This window comes from Lethenteron reissneri, chromosome 25, assembly GCF_015708825.2.
Source record: "Lethenteron reissneri isolate LAM-NWPU_2019-01 chromosome 25, ASM1570882v1, whole genome shotgun sequence".
In the NCBI taxonomy this organism is placed as follows: Eukaryota; Metazoa; Chordata; class Hyperoartia; order Petromyzontiformes; family Petromyzontidae; genus Lethenteron; species Lethenteron reissneri.
Window position 1 is genome coordinate 6,917,381 of NC_083803.1, and position 19,398 is coordinate 6,936,778.

General features: G+C 42.2%; 1 protein-coding gene across 2 annotated transcripts in view; it reads left to right on the forward strand.

The window, feature by feature from the left end:
• Positions 1-362: 362 nt before the first annotated feature.
• LOC133347121 (WD repeat-containing protein 26-like) overlaps positions 363-19,398 on the forward strand; it is a 49,198-nt gene continuing 30,162 nt past the window's right edge. The window contains exons 1-4 of one of the 2 annotated variants that reach the window (XM_061559105.1): positions 363-1,347; positions 2,087-2,186; positions 2,368-2,424; positions 17,184-17,320. In XM_061559105.1, coding sequence (XP_061415089.1) covers positions 899-1,347; positions 2,087-2,186; positions 2,368-2,424; positions 17,184-17,320 — 743 coding nt within the window. In that variant the 5' untranslated portion in view covers positions 363-898. The remainder of the gene's footprint in view (positions 1,348-2,086; positions 2,187-2,367; positions 2,425-17,183; positions 17,321-19,398) is intronic. The other variant, XM_061559104.1, reaches the window with a different exon arrangement.

The following is a 19,398-nucleotide window of genomic DNA, read 5'->3' on the forward strand; positions in this document are numbered from 1 at the left end:
AGACCACCTCTAAACAAAGTCAACTGCAGGTATTCCGAAAAGAAAGCCGTCGAAAGCTGAACGAGGAGGTAAAAAAAAACCCTGGGACCCCCACACCGGCGGTGACATCTGGATTCAAACGCCAATGCCCCTGCCTCGTCCTAGTGCCGAGGCCAACGCACTGCTACCAACGCGACCACGTGCGCGCGTCCCCCCCCCCCCCCCCCCAGAACCGGAAGCACGTGGCGTTGTTTGGGTTCTGAACCGGAAGTCGCGCTGGGGGGTGGGAAGAGGGGGGGGGGGTAGTGGAGAGTCGAGGGGGTAGAGAGAGAGAGAGGGGAAGCGGAGGGGGCGGGGCTGCGGAGGGGGAGGGGCTGCGGGGGGATGTGACGTCGCGGTGACGTCACGGCCAGCTGAGCAGCAGCAGCAGGAGGAGGAGGAGGCGACGTCTCCCGCCGTCGCCCACTCCGCCGCTCTCCCCTTTTTATTTTTATTTATCTTTAATTTCTACTAAACATTTTTTACGCCGTTGCGACTTTGCCCCCCACCCCACCCCCACCATCACCTCGCGTCGTCGTATGTTCAATTGTTAGCGCTGGGTTGTTGTTGTTGGCTGTTGCTACTCGCCGTTGGCGGCCGATAGAGCAACCGGGTGGTCTTGTTCGGTGTTAGAGACCCACACACAACACACACACAACGACAACAACAACAACATCACCGTACACAACAACCACTCATATTTTATTATTATTATTTAATTCAACCCATCGTTCGCGGGCGGCCGTGTCGCAGCTGGCTCCGGCAGCTGGGTGACGCACGGCACCCGCCGCGGCGCGCAACTCTGGCCTCCTCTTCAGACTCCGAGGCCGGTGGAGCTTCCCCGCCGCCACGCAAGAAACAGCGGCTCGGCCCGCCGGGCATGCAGGCCAACGGCGCCGCCTCGACCACCTCCGCCTCCACCTCTACCACCACTGGAGCCGCCGCAGCCGCCGCCTCCTCCTCGTCGTCGTCGTCCCCGTCCGCGTCCACGTCCACGTCGTCCTTAGTCGCCACCGCAGCGGCAGCTTCAAGCTCGACTCGAAACGGAGAGAGCAGCGCCGAGGAAGTCTCGGCGTCGTCGCCGCCGACACCAACAGGACTCCCAACTGCGGGAGCTGGAGGAGGAGGAGGTGGTGGAGGTGGTGGTGGAGGTGGTGGAGGATCGTCCTCTCGACCCGGCTCGCCGCCCCAAGCCAACGGGGTTGGCGGGGGCTCAGCTGCCGGGTCGGGGCCGGCGGGGGCGGCCGCCAGACGGAAGAAGAGGCTGTCGCAGACGGACGAGGACATAATCCGTCTGGTCGGGCAGCACCTACACGAGATGGGGCTCAGGTGAGCCGCGATGGACCAACCACCCCCCCCCCCAACACACCTTCTTCGCCGAAGCTGTCTCGCTAAACCCTCCGCATTTGATTTCTCGGAACCCCTGGGCACAAACCACAAACCACCCTCGCCACCGCGCTTAATTCTACACCCCCCATCATCCAGTATCTTAACACGGTAATTAATTGGCAGCCAGAAACCACCACTACAATCGTGATCACGTCTCGTCCACGTTGCGAGTAGTGAAGACTCAGAGGAACGGATGAGGTGGTGAAACACAATGGAAGCGGTGTAATGAAATGCGACAGAATTGCCTGCCAGATTCGTCAGCTTGGCTTTGTTGATGTCCCTTAAATGCCGAGACTGCTGCCGTCTGTGGTTGGGTGTGCGCCCTCATTATTGTCCCGTTAAGGCAGAGAGAGACCAGCGGTCGTCTTGATGGTGTTGCTGGCCATAACGTTGATGGTTTACTGCTGCTGATGGTGTGGTGGTCATGATATGTGCTGGTGCGATCGTGCGTTGTGTACTTGTGAGCCTGTGGTGAGATGGTGTGCTGGCAAGTGTGACAATGACGTGTTGCTGATATGATGATGGTTCGCTGGTGATTGTTTGCTGGTTACTGGTGTGTTGGTGTTACTGTGTGTGATGGTGTGTTGGTCACGTGCCATTGGCGATGTACCCGGCGATGGTACAATTGTATGATGATGTTGATGATGCCCCTAAATGTCTGCGCCACATTCCCTTGCAGCCAAACTGTCGACCTACTAATGCAGGAATCCGGCTGTCGGCTCGAACATCCTGCAGCCACCAAATTCCGCAGCCATGTCACGGATGGCGAGTGGGAGAAGGTACCGGAACCTGGTTGCAGGGGGGGGGTGTGGGTTGTGGAAGATATAAAAAAACATCTCCGGGATTTCTTCACTGAACACCACTACTCATTTTCATACACTGTATATTTTTCACACGTAGCATTTTGCCGAGAGAGACGGTGCGAGCCGGTCACTCAGCTGTGTTGCCTTTGTGTTTCAGGCTGAAGCTGATCTAAATGAGCTGAAACCTCTTGTGCATTCGCCCAACGGAACCGTGGTAGGAATTCATGCCTTGCGACCTATTTCGACATCTCGTGTTGCCAGCCAAAATGTTTTATCTACTCGCACAACCACCCATCCACTCTCCACTGTTACCCCCCCCCCTTCTGTCTCCTGCTACATTACCACAATGTCCACGTCTGTGCACAGCCTGGTTATAATCCAGTAATATGTTGAGATTAATGCATTGAATAACCCGTGCGGCATCGGGTTTAAGAGGTCACAATGCGTTGCGCCTCTACAACATACAGTGTCTCATGCTTAGCTGCAAGAACCTGCGACTCAAAATTCACGTGTGAACAAAGAAATCTCCGTTGACACGCACTGTATGTTTTATTTCGAACGGTAATGGGGGTAGGGGGGGGGGACTCGTTATTTTCCAGCTTCCTGCACTGAACTGGTTGGGGGTGGGGTTGGCGGATTTGGACAAAGGCTTTGGGGACACGAGTGTGAGGATTGGTGTTTTAACATTCAGGGAGGAGGGTGTGGTGGTTGTCAAAAAATCTAGCAAGTAGACCTTTTACAGTGATGTAAATAGAGTCCAGCGAGCCAAACACCATTGAGAATATAATTTAATCACTTTACTCTATAATTGGCAGTTTATACATATTTATTTTAATTTACGATAATACACGTGCGCTTTTAAACGGGTAATGTGTGCTGCGAAATATGTATAATTATGCGGTCATGTGTTTTGCAAAGAACATTTTGCCGGCATTGTTGTTTTCTTGTTTGGTTGCCATTGTGCTCTTAGCTCTGTCAAGACATCGGGAGTCACACACATGGCGACACACTCGTGATAAATGTGACCTACGAGATATGAATCGAATAACACTTAATTTTTCAGTTATGCTTTTGCGTTTCATTGTTTAGTACAATATTTTATCAGGTTTTTGTTGTTGTTGCAAAATACACTCTTGGTCTAAATGTGCTCTAAAATTATGATGGTTTAACATGGATACAGTATTTAGTGAAATACTTGATAGTGTCCTCTAATCGTGAATATTGCTTTCCACTGACCAAAATTGCACGCACATGTATATTCCATTATGCTCGGACTAATTAATCTTCTTGTCCACAGTGTAAAATTGCGAATTAACATAGCGCATCATTTTACATAATGCAGCATCGAGGACTTGCATTATAGCCACTCAGAATGCACGTTATTTTGAATTGTTTAATAATACGATAAATGTTTTTTTTTATAGGCACTTCAGTATAACAAATTGTAGGCAGACCTCATGATAACACGCACTACTTTGAACCACTGTCTAAACTGCAGACAGGACAGATTTCCACACACGTGTTTGCCGGATCAAGTTTTACTTGAGAAATAATCTACAAGGCATTTTAGTGAAGGTGGAAAACGCACTGTCCTGCACTGTACCACATCAAGCACACCTTTTTCTATTTGAAATCTGAACGCATTTCCCCAGAAATGTTAAGTCATTGCAGCATATTATGTATACCATCAGTGGCACACGAAATATTTAATACATTGGTATACAGTGCAGTATTTCGGTTGCGGAGGCCTGTCATGGAAACAATGCCCAAATACTCTAAGGTTTTTGAAGACGAGATCATTTTCATAGGCATTGCAACATAAATGTTCGCATGGTGGTGTGGGCTTCTGGGGCCCCTTCGAAGGTGGCTAAAACTCGACAAATGCAATTGTAATAGAAATATGAGCCGTTTCCTTGTAATTGCATACTTCAGATTGTTTGCCCCACATGTTTTAAAACCCATTTTGATGTAGGGAGTCATCTGCAAGAATTGTTGTTCATTAAAATAATTAAAGTAGGGGAGTATCAATTTACAGCATTCCTGTCTGTCATGGGTGTTTGGTCATCCATGATCCTTCACCATGCTTGCAAGTTTGAGTTGGTGAAGGGTGGGCCCAGGACTTGTTCAGGTATCACTCGCCACTAATGTTAGCCATGGCTGGAAATCAAACTCCGGTCACTGGGTTTATAGCTCAGCGCATTAATAACTGCTCCACCTCTTCCCGGTGTTTCAAAATTGTGATTTTTAGCTATGGTTTTCTCTATGAACTAAGGAACATTTTTGTAAATAAACACTCCTATATCCTTAAGAAAGCACCTATCTTTCATCCAAATGTGTGCCAAAATAATTTACCAATATGGAGATTTGGCCTTAGTTTTGTTGGTGCTGCTTTGGAATTATATTTCTTGTATCCCTTTCTGGTTCCCGTTATCATACATGGTTAACTGAAATGTCATTCCTGCACACTCCTTGTACTCCAGTGGTCAATCATATAGCATTGACATACTTGCAGCAAAGTATTAAGCAGTTGGTTGGCTGGTTTGTGCGGGATGATAAAAGTAAATGCCGCATTTTCATTGTTATTTGAAATGCAGCAATGAGATGATGTGTCATGGAAAACCTGATACATTTCGTGATTTTTATTTTACGTTAATATGCACACCTTTACAAGTGGACAGCTTGCTTATTGCAAGGACACATACACAAGCTGTGCTCCACTCAGTGATGTAAAGTACTCTGGATGACTCTACTATCAAGTTTATGGCATCTGGCATTTGTTGCCCAATTGGATACCAGAATGACGACACCGTTTTACTTGTTTACTTTTCTGAAAGTAAATTTGGCTAACTGCTTTTTTCACTGTTCTCAGGCCCTTTCATCCAAAAATGCCACAAGTATATGTAATGGAGGATTTGGAGAGTATTCAGTGGGCTCAACGAAACTTTTAAATAAAATAAGTCGAATGTAGAAACATCATTTGCACTGGCCTGATCAAATTATTACGTGTGGTGTTGTTGGCCATGTAAATATTAATTTGCTGCTGTAAATAGTTTAGGTGCTTTTTTTATATATGTTATTGAAGACAATGGATCGCATGCTCATTATTGTCCTAAAAAGACATTACACAAATAGAAAATTACTCGACTGGAAATTCATATTCTTCTCCCAGCCCTCGCAAAACATCACCAAGTTCTCGAATTGTGAAGGTTATTTCAGAAGTGCGTTACTATTTAAATGAATTCACTAAATTGTCATTACTGTCTGCTCATTTTGTGTGTGTAATATAAATAAGCTTGAAGGCTTATGACCAAATGTTATCTTTAACATTAAAGTAACAAATTTTACACGCACTGCACTTTTTATGTGTGTGGTTGAGAATAGTGATAGGATGCAGTGATATGGTAGTTAGTTTTGCAATCGTGACATAAGAAGTAGTGACAATGTTTATCATAGTGCACGAGAATCACTGGCTCACGTAAACTTCATATGACCGAGTGTGCAGTGTTGTCTTTGCCACTGGGGAGACGATAATGGCCATGGGATAAGTGGTCAACACAGCTTTAATTAATATATGGTAATTTCTCAATGGTCTGTACAAGTCTTCGGAGTGATCTTTTGTGAATGTAGACACACTGACCTTGCTCAAAGTATTGGATTTCATTCCTTGATTTTTCACATGTAACGCTCACCTTATGTTAAAGGGAGTGTTTAAGTAGGTGTTGAGTGCAGTAAAGTTGCAGTAATCAATTATCTGCAATGAGAGACTTGCTTCAATTGACATGAACTCCCATGTGTTGTCCCTACCTTTTTAAGGGTATGGCATGTGTTTCCAACAATTGGTTGTTTGCAAAATACAAGAGCATGCAAGCATTGGGAAGTAATGGGTTTTGTGTAGAATTCAATAAAAAGGGAAAACAAGCTTCCACCTGCAAAGAATATATATATTTTTTATAAATATACTTCAAATAAATACCTAAAATTAAGAGCCAAAAGTGTTGCACACTGATTCTCCGCCAATATTTTTTTTCCCTTGAGTTATTGGCGAGGAGTGTTTTTTTATTATCAGTACGGCCCAGGCTGACAATTGATAATAGTTATTTTCTTTGAGAATTGTATTTATATATCTCATGTGTGCGATAGCAAGATCAGAATGGTACATTCGATGAGACAAGGGTAATGAAAGAAGGGTACCGGAATATGTATGTTTTATGAAGAATATCATTTTGGTAATTGTTTTGATAAACCTAAGATATGAAACTAAATAGAAAATACCCGTAATATAGATGCTATAGATTTCTACTTGTGGTGAATACTACTGATGGTGAATACTGGTAGTATTTCCATCCAAATTGTTACAGATCAACCCTTTTAGATCATGGGCTACATACAGTAATTTGGGTATTGTATCATGACATCCAATAATTATGTACTTTTAATTATTATTTTATGGGTTATTGGCTGTTAAACTGTACAATTTCTTTATATGACGCTCTTGGCAGCTGGGTGGTGCAGTGGTAACACTTGTGCCTGGCATCAAGAAGGACCTAGGTTCAATTCCTGACTCGGACACCTTTCTGTCTTGAGTTAGTTTGCTCTTCCCCTGTTCTGTGCATAATTTTCGTTCCATAGCAAAATATAAAAGTGAACGTATCATATCACTGGTACCGGCCACACATACCAAATGGTGAAAAACTACCAGCAATTACTCAATTGGGATTACAGTCGGCAATATCACTTCCTGCTGCGAAAATTTGGCAGGACCCTCTTCAAAGGGAGTCAAGCCTCAAGGCTTTCCTGGATCAGCAAGCATAAATGAAGGACATGCTTTATTTCCTTTATGGATGTATGTTGTAGTTCATTTATAATGTAAATGGGATAAACGGTTACGTGTTTTACATTTAGTATGTTTTCAATATTTGGACGTACGACATCATTCATGTCGTGGAAGTAACTCCATCAACACTCACACTTGATGTGCGAGTTTTTTCACATTCTTCTCAGGCCTTTGTATTGAAACTTTCATAGGTAAAGGCACTGCCGTTTCGTGTCGATTACCCTGTACATGAAACTTGTGTACACTTGACATCGTGAGTTTTTATAAATTTGAATGCTTCAGGGTGCCTTATTTCCACTAAGGCATTTGGCCACTTTACTGAATTCTGAGAATTTTAAGAATTATTTTTTATACAAGTCTGGCTATTAAGTGTGTTTTTGACTATTGACTTTTTTTTACAACTGAGCTTTTCTCTGTTCACTATTCGGCCTTTAGACGTTAGGTAATGTACAAACTGTAGTCATTTTCTGCTGCCAGTAAATACAATTTCGAAAGTAGGGTCGCTTCTAATCAAGTTCGATTTCTTCTTCACATTTTCTGTGTGAACATTGGATTTAACCAAGTGAGAGAATAACACAAATTGGGTACTTTTATCTATCTTACAGTCAAGGCCGAAATTGTTGTTTGAGGAATTGATTTAACGTTCAGTTATTGTTTTTGTTTAAACGTGCACATTTTCTCCTCCCTGAAAATAAAGCATGTAATCGGAGCTTGAAATACTACTGACGTACGTTATAGAGACAATCTTCATTTGTATGCTTTTAATTGTTAGCTTCCGTATTATTTAATTTCCACTTTTTATTTACGAGTCATGATCGAAGATCATGCTCTCGTATAGTTAGTTGTATTAGCAGTACAGCCGTAACCCCCTTCACACGTGCATACATATGTAAATGCACAGTTGATACCACTGTATACATTGCCTGTGAATTATTTTCAATAATTTCACGTGTTATCTTTCTTGTAAAATTCATTACATTATTAAATATGTAATTCACCCTTGTCTTTTTGTTCTTGTGCTGAAATAACTACTTGTGCAATATGTGTTAGGTTTTATGTGTGAAACTAAATCGTTTTTGGAGGCTTAAACTTTCGAGTGGATGGGATGTTATGCGTCTGCCTCTGTGTGTACCACAATGCTTTGCAAGTGCCACAGTGCTGAATCAGAAACCGGTCTGGCCAGGCACTGGGCTCCTGATGGCTAAAGGGATAACCAGGCCACACTTCACAACTGCAAACCCAGCACCATTCGTGGTCCTATTATCGTGTGACTTGAAGCATTCAGGGACACAGCCTCATTCGTTTGCTGATGTCGGAGTGAGCTGAAGGTTTATCAGCATTAGTCACACACATGCCACAAAATCCATAGTTTCGTGTAGATTTTAACTGTGGATACTTTGATTAAATTGTATTTGTTCCTCTGCTTATAAATCAGCCATACGAAAGAGCAATGGGTAACTATACCAATTCCATTGATGATAATCGACTGTATGGTTCGATTATTCGACTAATTTAACAATACTAAAATAGGTGGGGGTGGGGAAAGTTTCATCTCTATTCCCACATGTGCCGCTGGATGGGAGGTAATGGGGCGGCGGGGCTTTGTTAGTGTCGTCAGCATCAGTAGCAGCAACATACTGGGGGTGTACGTAGCTTGTAAGTGTGTGGTCATTTTTAAGTGTACCCGAGTAAATAGCCACACAAAGTAGTTAATTATAATACTGTATGTAGTTGACTTAACATAAACGCTTGAACCATTGCGTGGGAAAGTGGCTATTCAGTGATTTGTCTGGCTCCACAAAAAGTTTATAATGTTATTTGCTTCACACTGCGTTGACATGTGGGAAATGCTCTGGATATGTGAAAACAAGTTGAAACTGCTTATGTTGGTGTATGTGGGTGGGCTGAAAACGTGTATATGCACGGAAGTGTGCTTTGTGAATCACCGTGTACCAAAACTGTAGTGGAATGTAGATATGTAATGATGCAGCGTAATGATGCAGCGATTCAAAATAATTCCGTACACTCACATTAAATGCATAGGATCATACATGTGTTACACATGTAAGGATAATTTATTTACAATTTATGGAAAGGATTGGCAAATATTATAGACTAATAGAGCCAAACAAAGTATACATATGGGATGTAACAGATGAGAAATATATAAATAAGTTACTAATAACATGACAAAGATTTTTATTATTATTTTTTCACATAGTCACAACGTCTAACTGAGAAAACTAATTTAATTGCAATGGGGTGAATTGTTACATTCCTAATGAAAAGCCAATGAAGACTACTAACACTGGCTGATGTATTATCATTATATTAATTGTGTGTTTAACAAGTTGGAGCCCACGGTTCTTTTGTAAGGGGGAACTGGGTACAGCTGTCATTGAAAAAAGGGTTTTTGAGGCCATGTTGCAAGTACGTAATTTACATTAACTTTGCAAAGTGCAATGGAAAATGTTTTCCTTATATATCCTACAACTTCACAGTCGTCCATTCCCAGGCTTTGTCTGTAATTTACAATGCGTGTACCTTTTTTAGGTGGTACTGTGGTTCGCGCACTGCTGCATGCACTCTGTGAACCCCATACGTTTGATTCCTGGCTACAGGTGGTGACATGTAGCGAATGATATCTGAACTGGTCCTGAATCATGCTCTGACCTCATCCCCCACTGACCGCCATTGGTTAATAAGTATAGTTAAAACAACATGGGGGCACAAGGCTTGGGATTCATATAATTTACTGTACCTTTAGTTCTGATGGTTATATACTTTGTTGTCTACACATTGTTCATGTATCCGAGCTTTCATTGGTGTGTTTTTTTCCAGTGTCACATTTTCAAGCTGTAAAATGGAAGCGTGCGATACAGTTGGGCAATCCTGTGTACCATGCAGCCTACAACTTGGCCCTCTGCCTCCGTCTGGAACATGTCACAATGCGGAATAAAGTCAACAAGACTTATTTTAGCGATGGGATGGCTCACCGCTGTCATAATGTCAAGTAATAAATGACTACTCTTTACCCTCATCATGTTAATTCAAGGCAAACACTGATGGGCAGAGATTGCTGTAAACAGCAGGATTTTTCATAGACAGAGGACACTACAAATATAGTAGCGATGCTGTTGGGCCGACGTAGTTCTTACAAGGGGATGCCACATTATTTCTGTTGTCGATGAACCCCGAATGGTTGTAGTGGGATCCTATTCGTGTGTGGAGCGAGTGCTCGCCAACTTAAGCAGCTGCCAGCTGAGTAACCTGCACCGATGCGTGTGACAGTGTGTCCTGCAGTACAGTACCCGATGTAGCCTATACCGTGTGTTGCACGTCTTAGGTTTTTTTTTTTGCGGGATGCTTATCACGGCCGTCTCTTGAGCTTTTGACAGTGGTAATGTTTTAAATGCGTTGAATGCGCAATAGTTCTCTAATACATTGCGTAACTTAACCCTAGTGCAATGCTTGCATAAGTATGTGCACGGGGGCCCTAGGAGAAGTGGACGTGACAAGCAGCGGGCCTGCATCTGTGCAAATAAGGCTGTGTGGTTATTAATGTTGCCTTTGGTCACTGCTGCTGGGTTTTTTTTACTCTGAAAAGAACGCCACTTACTCCGCAGGGCTTCTTCAGCAGCTGGCTATAAGTTAAATGCGTGTTTAATCAAAGTTAACAGGTGTGTTCTTCGTAGCTAAAATGTCCTGTTAAATTATTATGGTGCACGACTGATCCTAACGAGTTTTCACTCCACTTTAAGAATTGAGGTGTTTGTCATCTCTGAAGAGGGTAACATTGTGCTTGTGGTCAGAGTATATGGTGTTCGTATACAAAGTAGATTCATGACAATGGAGCACCAGTAGTGTTCCTTGTGAGGCCAGCTCAGGTAAATCCATTCAATTCTACGTATATATTTGAGTTTAAGCCAGTAAATCAGGTTTTATTGAATAACAATTCTTCATGTGCATGCAGCGGTAGTGATGGAATATTCCAAGTTTCTGCTGTGCACACAAATTGCAACAGTGCGCTGTATTTCATCTCTTTCACATGGTTAAAAGAGAATGCAAATGCTGTTCAGGTCAAAATGACAGCTGATGAGACAACACATTTACTGTATGCCTATTTTGGTTGAACTGCCCTTGAGAATATTCGAAACCAACTGCCCAATAGTGTCCTTCTGCACTTGTAACCAGAACGTTGCTTCTGATGAGCAAATGAGTATCTGAAGCATTGTGTAACAATATGGTAATATATTTTTCCTATCAACTGCATTCGGACTCTACCTTTGCTCTTTGTTGAATTGTCTGCAGCTCAAACAATCCACAAATCTGGATGTAGCCTGATGAAACTCGTTGTAATTACTGGCAAAACGTCCTACTCGGATTGTAAATGTTGTGGATTTGCTTTCCAACACCGGTGTGCTGTACTAGTAACGAATTGGCATGTTCTGTTTACATGACAAACCTGACTAATTGGCTGTGGCGGGTTTAACGACACATTTATATTTACATGATCTAACCCAAAAACAACCTATATTATGGATGATATTAGTCGCGAAAGCCTACGTGTTAAAATTCACAAGGGAGTATGCCTTTTTTTGTAATTTGTGTATTCTCCCCGTGGTCGTGTGGATTTTTCTCCAGGTCCTCTGGTTTTTCTCTCCATTTAGAATCAACATGCGTTTAGAGTACAGTATTTGATTGCTATAAATTTTCACATGATAAGCCACTTCGTTGAGCTATCATTTTTGGCCAGGTCGCTTCTGAAAAAGAGCTGTATAGCTCAGTGGGCCTTACCTGTAAAAAAAATAGAAAAAGTTTCGATTTGTTTTAACTTTAGCTGTCCATGCTACGGGTGGCATGAATACTACTAAGACGGTCAATGTGCGTGTGTGTACATGTAGATGCGGGGAGCGGTGGTGTAGCGGTTAGCGCGCTGTGCTACGAACCTGGCGACCCGGGTTCGATTCCCGCTCACGGCTAATACCAGTGACGATTATTTGAACCGGTCCTGGGCCTCCCCTAGGTCGACTCAGCCTCAAATGAGTACCTGGTGCGGTGTGTAAACATTGCCACTGGGGAGACAAAGGCGGCCGGGCGTGGTGCTGGCCACCCACCCCCTCGTGTGCCGTGCCGGCCTTTATAGGTGCTCGCTAACAGCACTTGGCCCCAACAGTCTGTTAAGGCTATACGCTGGGGATCTTTGTCTTTGTAGATGCAGGAGCTGCTGCTGCATGTGCATGCATCACTGACTAGGAGATGGATGAAATCCCACACGTATATGCCTATCCTCAGCTGTGCCGTTTAAACGTATTTTAGGCTGCCCATTTAAATACAGTGATGTATATGTACAGCCCTTTTGTCAATCCACTGCTGGATGACGGCCTCCCCATGGGGAGGGGGTGGTTATTTGACCAAATGTCACCAAGCTTGGCAGTACAGGTTGGTGAAGGCAAGGGACATAGGGCATAGCATAGTACAAAAATGTATGTTGCAAATGGCCCTTGCTGACAGAGCCCCGCAGAAGCCCGCAAAATCCTATAACACCTGTTTTATGCATGGTGATTGCCCAATCAAGTAGAGTCCCCAGGCACAACCCAGTCTAAATAAAGATTAGGATTCTGCTTAGCTTCTGATATCTGTTGAAATCGAGTAGATTCCACGTGCTTTGATCAAAGGGTAACACAACGCGGTTAAAGGTGTTGTAAATTAACATACAGCTATTAGTGAAATCAAGGGTATTACATAGTAAAAAAGATATAGAAATGGCTTATTGCCTAATGTTTGGAAATGGTATGATTGTCGTGATTGAATATAATGTGCATATCATTAGCGAGCAATTTATTTGACGTTGCGGTAATTTGAAATGCCTTTTTCAGTATATACATTTTTAGCATTCAGTTTATCAATGTGAGAGAGGGTAACTTGGTCTGTTCATTATATTTAAATTTCACAGCGGCTTAAGTAGACCAAACCGGCAAATGTACTCATTTAAACATGCAATTTTATAACTTCTTTCCAAAGTGCATATATACCATGTAGTCAGTATACGATAGTCCGTAGAATTAATGGGGTAAAAAAAAACCTTTGCAAAACATAGTAAAACAGTACAGTAAATACTAGAAACACTAACTATACTTTCGAATTATGAGACTCGGAGATGCCTTCCTATTTTAATCGGTTACTGTAAGGTTTTTTTGCATGCAGTCATAAAGCAACTATCAACAAGTCTACACAAGTGGCTCAGCAAGCCCTTGGCCATGGCAGAGCGTTGGCATTGTAAATGGTTAGTTCCCGTGGTTGGTGTTTGGTTCTTTAATGTGAGTGCCTGCTTGTTGGTCAGTGGAGACAAGCTCGTATTGGAACCAAGGGCTTCCTTGGCCACGCGTATATGTGACGTGCTGCCCCGACCGTAAGTTTTAAAACCCAGCGGGTCCCTTTAACAGCACCCAGCCGGCCACGGTCCCTATTCCGGGCCGAGGGAATCCGAATTGTCTTGAAATATCACGTATTGCTCGATGGGTAAATTGATCTTGGCACCTTGAATGCCATTTCGTTTACGTCTCCCAACTCGGCACTGTTGTTCTGCGTGTACGATGTCTCCTTCTCGTCTTGAGCCCACGTAATGGCTGAGTTGCAGGAGGGAGGAGGAGGGGGGGTACATGGCGCTCTGCTTACAGCAGCAGCCCGAGTCTCCTTTCCCCGTCGTTCCCCTGCCCCGCCTCCTGTTTGCCAGCTCGGCCTCACGTTTTAATGGCTTTTGTTCAATTCCACTGCATTCTCTGTGTCCTCCACGTAGTGTTTTTTTGTTTTTTCTTCTTGGTTCTTTCGGTAAAGTCACGTGACTTTACCGAAAGAACCAAGAAGATGAATCCCTGCAGTCACGAAAGCTTTAAATCGAAATGTTTTTTTGTTGTTTAAGAAACAGCAGCAGCCCCAATGTGTGGTATTTATTTGCGAAACTTATCATGCCATGCGTGAGTTTGCTAACGCATTCTTTTCATACAGTGAATAAAACTTACTCAAAGCTTGTACTCATGTAAGCTTGTACTCGTGTAAGTCAATGGTTTAGTTGATGCGGTACAAGTTAGGTTTTTTAAAACGTACACACGTATGTCTTTTACTATTTCGCGGTTACACATTGATATAAAAACAAGTGTGTTGGAGCTGGCGAAAAATGATTTTGGTTTAAGAAACGTTGCGGAAACTTTCACCGTGATAAAAGATAGACCATTACGAATGGCCTTAAACAAACCAGCGTGGACACGATTACTGTAAACCCTTTGGAATAAAAAGTTCCTCCTACATTTATGAGAAATGGAATGGATCCGACAACACACCCATGTCAGTCACTCTTACAAGCGTATCTCAGCGAATATGTCACGTTATGACTTTGCAGAGGCATAAGCCTTGGTTCTTTCCACTACCTCCTAAAAGATTTAAGTGACACAAGGGGAATCCTTTGGCTCGGGGAACAACTTCTTGCCAAGGCCCCACTGTGTGTGCACAGCTATTCACAGCGTGCGTTGTGTGCCCATCACGGCTGGGCTCACATTTTATATAGACGCACACGTTTAAGTGCCTCTCGATGGATTTCATATCACCCTAAAGTCGCTCGCTGTAGGTGTCTAAGGCCACTGTGTAAGTCTTGGCATTGTTGGTGTTGAGTTTGTGTGTATGGTGCAGTTGTTGTCCTGTGCTCGTTTGTTGAGAGATTTTGTTGCCCCGTGTCCGTTTTAATGTACGCCAAACATTGTCCCGTTTTTTTCTCTCTCTCTCACGTGTGGATGTATCAGAAATTGCTCAAGGGCAAGAATGGGGAGGTGTGTTTTTTTGAGATGCGAGCCGGAGCCTTTTTGCAGTTTTGATTGCCAGTGAATGTTGTAATCGTTTTTTTTGTAATGTCGGCTCGACCTGCCACTGCATCTTGCACTGTCTGCAGCAATTCCAGGCACGCGAATGGTGTCGGAGAGAGGCGCAGCTTGGCTGGCTTTGCCAGCCGTGGGCTCGTGTGTCCGCCTTGTGTCACCCATAAGCTCCGTCCCTCTCTGCGACCCAGTGCAATCACAATGATCTCAACCCCGATTATTCATTTCCATTTTTTTAAAGTATAAATATGTATAATTTTAGGGCAATAGTTTGAAGTGCTGTAAAAGCCACTTGTACAATGTCATTGCGAATACAGCTTTCTAATACACAGGGGGAGGAATTTATTTTCATCTAGAAGACTGCTTTCGGTGTAAAATTGTTGAAAAGTAGATAAAGTAAATAGCTATGGAATAATGTTGAACAATAAGTCAAGTATTAGACGTTATGGGTAAATGCATCTTCCTGACTTGGGGAAACTCAGATGGTTGATGCACGCTGTCATGTCCGAGTACAGTTATAGGCGTAGTGCGATAAATATGGATGGATGCAACAATTTACCAACCCCCCCCCCCCCTGAACCCAGCACTGTGATTCGAGTCAAGCTCGCCCCGTGGCTGCAAGCGTCACTTGACACCTCATTACATGTAGCACATGATCATTATCAGCAGCCACGATCAATCCACTGCTGAATGAAGTCATCCCCGATCTTGATTTAAAGCTTTCGTGACTGCAGCGATTCATGTTCTTGGTTCTTTCTGTAAAGTCACGTAACTTTACCGAAAGAACCAAGAATATCATCCCCATCCATTATCACTCGTGATGCTGTAATGTAATATAATCCACCGAGCAACGGTACTTAATTATTATGTTTTTACTGTCATTCCTTCTGACGATATGTGTTGCCCACGTCCACTTAATGTCATTAAGAATTTGAAAGCTGTCTTTAATCTCCGTATGGGTTCTCTGATGCATGTATTCCTTTTATTTTTGTCTCGGTGTAATTCCAAGCATGCATCTCTCCATACTACTTTGTGCGCTTTTCAGATTCAGTTCAGTTGTATTGTTAATGACCATGTTTGTGATTCATATGTCATAGCAGGCTAATATGCATTAGTTGAAATGCTCGAGTTAACTTTTATCCTCATAAAATGCATTCATTTATATATATGTTACAGCATATGTAACCATACATTTCTGCATTGTAACACATGTGATTCTATGTGTGTGTGTGGTGAGCTTAAAGAACCAATATTAATTGATGACATTGCTACACACCTAATGATAAATGCTTATGATACAGTATTTTAATTTAAGTTTTCAAACACATGCAATGTTTTAATTGTAAAACAGCACAAAAAAACAAGATGTACTATTAGTGTCTCTTGCCTACACACAAGTGTAGAGTAAATGAATGTATTTTACAGGACAACAATATATCATTATTTCACTAGTTTTTTAAATCGAATACAACACCTAGCAATGTTAATTTGTGGAGTGACTACATGCTACCGCTTGTCCAGACATTGTACAAAGAGGAGTAGGAAACTACAGATGATTGTTTTTAAGGTACTATTGAAGGCACTTAAAAGTGGTAGTGGGCTACTCATAGAGTAAAAAAGGGTTGGTCCTGAGTCCAAAATCAATAATGGCAAGGAAGTCGGCATATTAGACAGCCAGAGGTAATGAGTTCCAGACAGTCGGCGTCACAGCAGAGAATGAGCAGCCACCCATAGATTAGAGGTTGACTGGGAATTTTGATTGCTGGAACAGAGGACAGGTAGGAGTTAGTTGATGGAAGAACTTGAAAACAGTGAGGGCCTTGAGACAGAGATACCTAGAGAAGACAGAGAAACAGAGTAGGGGAAAGGTAGGCTAGGGTGAAGTCATTGGAGTTATGAATAAATCAATGGGTAATGATACAGTAAAGACTGCTGTGTGACCCACGAACACCGTGCATTTCTGGCCACACATTATACTGCCTTGTATCAGTCACTCATCATATTGGTTAATTGTCATTACAATATCTGTCATTAACTGTATCATGGTTAAATTGGTGTGAGCAGTGTGAAATGCATTTTCATTGTACCATAATAAGCCTTTCAGTGAGTGGCTTCAAGCACAATCCATATTGTTAGATGTAAATTGTAGGAAAATGAAATTTCCATTCTGTTTTGCGACTGCAAGCCACGTGTACAGACATACATACGACTGTTTAGTATCATCTTTGCTGTGTGTGTGTGTGTGTGTTATGGCTTTGTGTGGCCATGCAGCGCATGAAGTTCCTCCTCTTGGAGCAGAAGTACCTGGAGTACCTGGAAGATGGCAAGCTGCTGGAGGCGTTGCAGGTGCTGCGCCAGGACCTCACCCCTCTCAAGTACAACACGGAGCGAATTCACATGCTCAGTGGGTATGTCCTGCAACCCACTGTCAGAATAAGACAAAGATCCACGTGCTGTCTTGTGCGGCTAATTTTGTGTTCTATTCTTTTTGCAGGACTATGCAATTACATTTCAGGTCTGTCATACACAAAGACAATGAAATAATGAAATGCATGTGCTAAATAATGATAGCATAATGCTATGCATTATTGAGCACATTATCCATGGTTGCCTATGACCAAATTAATCGGAATGTGCAACGATTCCATCAGATCTCCGAAACTAGGAATGTTTGAGCATGGTTTGTGCTTGGATTCGTGACATGCACGACATATGTTATAGACTGCAGGGCTATGTTGTGGGCAGCAGAGAATTGTGAGCAAAAATCCATTGTTGTTGCTGTGCTGTGTCCTGATGTCTACACGTTGTGGGGAGGACCTCATCCAGCAGTGGATTAATGATGGGATGGACATTGAACTAGATTCGAAGCTTCGTGACTGCAGGAATTACTCCTTGGTTCTTTCGGTAAAATCACGTCGAAAGAAATTAATTTAAATAATAATTTCTTTCAAAGAGGGATGGATATTGATTGTATATGTACAGCCCTTTGTGAATACACTGTTAGATTGTTTATATTATTGTTGTATGTGATTGGGGATGGGGGGTTTAAATTTAATGATCATCTTTAAACTTTGACTAAAATAAATACATCAGAACAGCAAATTCATATTATGAAAATTGACAACGTAATTAAGAATACATATCAATCTTGATTTAAAGCTTTCGTGACTGTAGGAATACATACTTTTACCGAAAGAACCGGTATACGTAATACACGATGCTGTTACGGCTTGTTGGACCAAAATTTTATTTTTATTGAAAACTTTCGTGACTGCAGGAATTCATATTCTTTGGTTCCAAAGAATATGAACAAAATTATGTAAAGCAATGAAGTAATAGCAATCGGTACAAAAAAACACTAATGCAAACCGTACACCAACATGTACATTATGTCATATTATAGTAGTAAACATGATTTATATTGTTTCACTATGTTTTGTGCAGTATGCGTGTAATATGCTGGTAAATTAAAGCGTGACAATACCATGTTGCTAGGAATTAAAGCTTTCGGTACACAAAACTCCTTTCATAATAATATGTAATTACTCCCTTGTAACTCTACAAAGGAATTATAGGCTATATGTAACACACATACAAACTCGGGCTGAGTTTGATTGATGGAATATGTAAATTATACATGCGTGTGCAAGTGAATTTCCAAGATATAACACTGAGCAATTGCGTGAAGCAACTGCATTGCATAAAATGAATTGCATAATGCATCTTGTCAGCCTAACGTCAACACAAACAATACAGTTATGCATATTTAAGGCCGAGTAAGAGCTGTAAATGTTCAATGTTGTATATTGTATTTTTCGGTTATTTAATCACAGTATAATAAATATTTTTTATGAATGATAAATATTTCACATTGGTCATGTGCTATTACACTGGCATTATAGTGCACTCATGTGGGTCTTGTTAAAGTACAACATTTGGTGGGATTACTTGGTTTTGTGGCTTAGTGTGATGAGTGAGATGGAATTCCATTACACTTTTAATCATAAAACTACCCTAAAATATGTGAAGGACAACTGCCTATTGCAGTGGCATCTTTCACCAGAATTTGAAACAAGATAACGTTCCGTTTTTGAGTGAACACTCGTGAAAGCATTGGATATTCGATGCCAATGCCAGATCACAAGTGAATCTCACATCCTCCTGCCCGGATGGATGGGTCTTACACACGCAAACTTTTCAATCTGGTGGGTAGCAACACCTGCTATATGGAAAGCCCTTGTGAATCAGCAGAGTGCATGAGTTTGGTGAAGGTAAGCACACAGCAGCACACAGACAGTCCTCAGGTTACAAACCTAATTCGTTCCTGGGATCCGTTTTTAAGTCGGAACAATAATGCACTATTTAAATGTCAGTGTTATGAAATGTGTTATGGTTCAACAAAAAAGGGAACCATTGTTAAACTCATAAGTAAGATAAATATTTAACATTTGCATGTAACACTGTAAAAAAATACTGTATAGTAAAC